This window comes from Entamoeba invadens (genome assembly GCF_000330505.1).
Source record: "Entamoeba invadens IP1 unplaced genomic scaffold scaff_1105074725955, whole genome shotgun sequence".
NCBI lineage: Eukaryota > Evosea > Mastigamoebida > Endamoebidae > Entamoeba > Entamoeba invadens.
The window spans coordinates 2,554-6,546 of NW_004191857.1; the positions used below are offsets into that span (position 1 = coordinate 2,554).

Consider the following 3,993-nt stretch of genomic DNA (forward strand, 5'->3'; position numbering starts at 1 on the left):
ATTTTAGATTATTTACTTTGAGAAAAATAAGTTGGTAAAGGGAAATGCACTTTTGGGCAAAATTGCTTGAAAAAAGACTGGGTTTTTAAAAAATGCAAAAGCTACGGAGTATGTTCACATGTATACAGCAATTGTTTTTAAAACCACTTTTCTAAATTTAAAGATTAATAAAAAAATCAATTGTAAATATCACCCAATTATTAAACAGTACAGTTGAATGAATAAATATCGAACAAACAAAATTTATTACGATTAATGTTTCCATTATTAATTAAATCAACATATTAACCAATTTGATTATTAAGGTTATTGAATACGATTTGATGATACTAAATAAGTCCAAAAACACGAATTATAGTTTTCATTTTTTTAAACTTTTCACTACAGTTGAAATTTTTCTTTTTAATAATAAACATATTTATTAGTTGTAATTGAACGAACGTTCATTACAATTCTTTTATTCGCAAAAATATGCTTCTCTGTTGGGTTTCTGACAAACAGACGAAATTGATTGTATTTGTTTGTTCAATAAAATGACAATTTATGTTATTTTTTAAATTACAATTTTTTTAAATCATCAATGATATGACATTATAACTATAAAGTATAATTTAGATAATTCTATTTTTACAAAATACAAAAAAAATTAAAAATTTCTTTAAACCTCAACTTAATTCTATCGTCTAGAAGCTTCAATTAATTACTGATGATTGTATTTTAATATTTAAGTTATTCAAACCCCTAAATGTAAAATAAAAATTTTAATTGTTAATTAAATTTTTGTGAATTTTATATAGCAACTCCTTATGACCTTTTTTGAAATCCGGGTGCATATAACACAGTCCAAGTGGGTGTTCGACCTGTTGAAACCCATAAACCTCCATCTGTTTTACAAACGCCGCGTAATTGGAGTGTCTAAGATACTTTGGAAGAAATTCTTTTGAAAGTCTGATTGGATTTAACACTACAAAACCGGGGTGTGTTGAGTCTGTTGACCAACAAATCTAATAATTAATTAAAATTTTATAATAATAATATCAATTGTTGTTTAATTATTTCCTTTGTAAAATAAAAACAAACATCATCTTGTGCACTGCGGTCATTGACAAGTTCATACAAAACTGTGATAAAAGGAGCAACTTCTTTATTCCTGTTATCATTTTTGTTGTTCTTTTCCATTAATTTATTAATTGTTTTAAAAAGTTCTTTTTTTATATTAAATGTTATATTAAACAGTTAAAGGCTTCTATTTATCTTAATCTTAATCGTAATTGCACAATGGCCAATCATTTGTGTGTACGACAATTATTTTTTTTCTCGAATCTGTATCTTTTGCTGAATTAAAAACCAAATTTTTTAAAAAAAATAAATTTCAATATTAAATATTTCATAAAAATGACTTATTTACAACAAATAAATACGTTTTTCTGCCGGATTCACGACAAATAGACGCTTTTAACTGTAGTTGTTTGTTGTAAATTATATCATCTTAATATTCCAATAAAAACAATGCAAAATAGTTTGTATAATATTTGAAACAAGTGAATAAACGAAATAAAATAAATCAACTTTCTTTTATAAATTATAATACTATTAATCAATTAACGAATTAAACTTAAATATTCAAAGAGTTCAATTATTAAAATAATCACACAAAAGACTCAGAAGCTTAAAACGAGTACCACGACAATAATAATTAGATGCTTTATAACTTCATTGCATCCATCTTCTTTGTTAATCCCGATATTTTCATAAGGTATTTCCTTCCAACAATTATACTTATAAATTTCCCCATTTTCTCTCATTCTGAAGTCCAAATTAAATGCGTCAAAGAACATTGGGTCTTGGCTCGAATTAGTGTTCCATTCCCATCTTCTGATATAATTTTCAACTCCATCTTGATATCCAGCGTCCTGTTTAGTTGATGCATACATCACATTACACCAAATATCACACTCTTCTGGCATAATCCAGTGTTGATTTTCCGGCTTCTTCAACTCTTCATTAGTTTTAGGGAGTCTGCTTAATGAGGGGTATTTGGTACTCCAAGGCGGGTTATATCTATCAACTCCATTTTTCTCGATATTTTCAAGTAAATTATATGGCATACCCGCTTCATAGTGATATCTATAAGGCCCACGAGCATCCCCGTGATACCCATATGTGCAGTGATAAAATATGTTATTATAAATATTGTTTTCTCTTCCTCCGCCGTGGTGAATGCCATTCCCAACAAAATTGGCGACAACATTTCCAAAGATCTCTTGGCCACTCATATTATCGTCGATGTAAATACCAATCACATAAGACCCCCCACCAGGTTGCCCAAAGCCTTTAGAGTCATGGAAGAAATTGTATTTAATAGAACCTCCTCGATACTCAAAATGTGCGCCAGTGTATAACGCGCCACAGTCTGAAGCACTATTGCAGATATTAATAGCTTCATTGTATGAAATTTCAAGTTCTGGGCCGCCATAGACATATCCAACATGTGGGACATTTTCCACTAAATTGTGTTTCATGTAATTTCCACAGCCTTCGATCGAAAATGCCGGAACAAAAGTGAATTGTAATTGAGAAGAAGTGTTTGCATAATTGTGATCTAAGTGACACTCTCCTCGTACTAATTGAGAGATGTTTCCACATTTCAGTGTTGCAGATTGTGCCCCTGTGTCATATATAACATTTCTCGTTATGTTATTATTGACAGTTCCATATATATATACTCCCCTCTTTCCGCCGTGTCTAAAAGTGCAATTTAAGACGGAACAATGATTGACTGCCCAGAAGTCCACAAAGTCCTCAATCGAATATTCAAATATTAAGTTCTCAAGACTAACACCATTTATAAATTGAATTCTAAAGATCGGGCTCAAGCTCTGTGATATCCAGATATCATCTGCGTTGTCTGGCATAATAATATATAACTTCTTTTCATCGTAGTCTATATAGTATTCTCCTTCTTCGTCAAGTTCTTCTATCAAATTATAAATATAAAACGGCTGTCCACTTTTCATGCCATAATAATCGCCCCCGCCCAGTGGTCTATCTAAAGTGATTGATTTGTCGCTCTTCTTGATTTTCCCTTTCGCGCTCTGTTCTTGTGAAAAGATGAGCCATTTTGCTCGTATCCAGACACTGTCATAACTTTCGTATTGATCCAAATGATCGTCAGAGTAATAAAAAGTCGTTCCATTTTGCTCAGGGACGTATGCTATCCACACATTTCCTCTAAAGATAGCATTACTCTCTTGTAACGAGTACTTCCCTTTAGCTCCAGATGAATCAACCGGGTTAAGTGATCCGGCCATGTTCGTTCTCTTCATTGCCCAATACGCCCCGTCACTTTGTGTCGGGACACCACAGTCAAAACGAGAAGATAAACTCCAGTAGTTTGAGTCGTTCTTGTAGAGGTAATATCTCTTCCCGGAGTAACTCTTCTCACTTTTGTATACACTTCGGTTACCACAAATCACTTCTTTTTGAAGAATATAGAAACCGGAGACATCAGGAGACACTGGTGTGTCAGTGGCAGCTTCTTTCTTTAAGATGTAAATTCTGTCTGTTACTGTTGAAGTGTTTGTATATTCCCAGTTGGGGTATCGAGCTGGGTGGTACCGTTTTTCTTTGACGAATATCTCTGGATTATTCGAAGTGTTGAATGTTCCCAATTCAATTTTGGAGTACAAATTGGAGAGTTCACAGACTTTGATTTTCTTTCGCATCGCATTCTGTATTTTATCGTACTGAATTTTGTCTTTTGTGGAGTCTAAATTCCTAAAGGACATTATTGGGATTTTCACTCCACCGATAAATATTGGAGGTTCTTCATTGGGATATTTCGTAATGGTCAATCGTGCAGATTCGGATATGTTTGGTGCACTCCATTTGTCGATGGCCAGTGAGTTATTACAAATGGATACATTCCAGACTTCACGTATATTGTAGTCGGCTCTATTTTCTTGTTGGATTTTATTGCTGAAATGGCTTTTT

General features: G+C 32.5%; 2 protein-coding genes across 2 annotated transcripts; both read right to left on the reverse strand.

The window, feature by feature from the left end:
• Nucleotides 1–761: 761 nt before the first annotated feature.
• EIN_109770 (heat shock transcription factor, putative) lies at nt 762–1,179 on the reverse strand (the record flags this gene model as incomplete). Its single annotated transcript, XM_004185511.1, has 2 exons — nt 762–1,004; nt 1,081–1,179. The coding sequence occupies 2 exons, from the start codon at nt 1,177–1,179 to the stop codon at nt 762–764; spliced, it is 342 nt and encodes a 113-aa protein (XP_004185559.1).
• Nucleotides 1,180–1,661: 482 nt separating this feature from the next.
• EIN_109780 (hypothetical protein) lies at nt 1,662–3,788 on the reverse strand (the record flags this gene model as incomplete). Its single annotated transcript, XM_004185512.1, has 1 exon — nt 1,662–3,788. The coding sequence occupies one exon, from the start codon at nt 3,786–3,788 to the stop codon at nt 1,662–1,664; it is 2,127 nt and encodes a 708-aa protein (XP_004185560.1).
• Between the last annotated feature and the right edge of the window lie 205 nt (nt 3,789–3,993).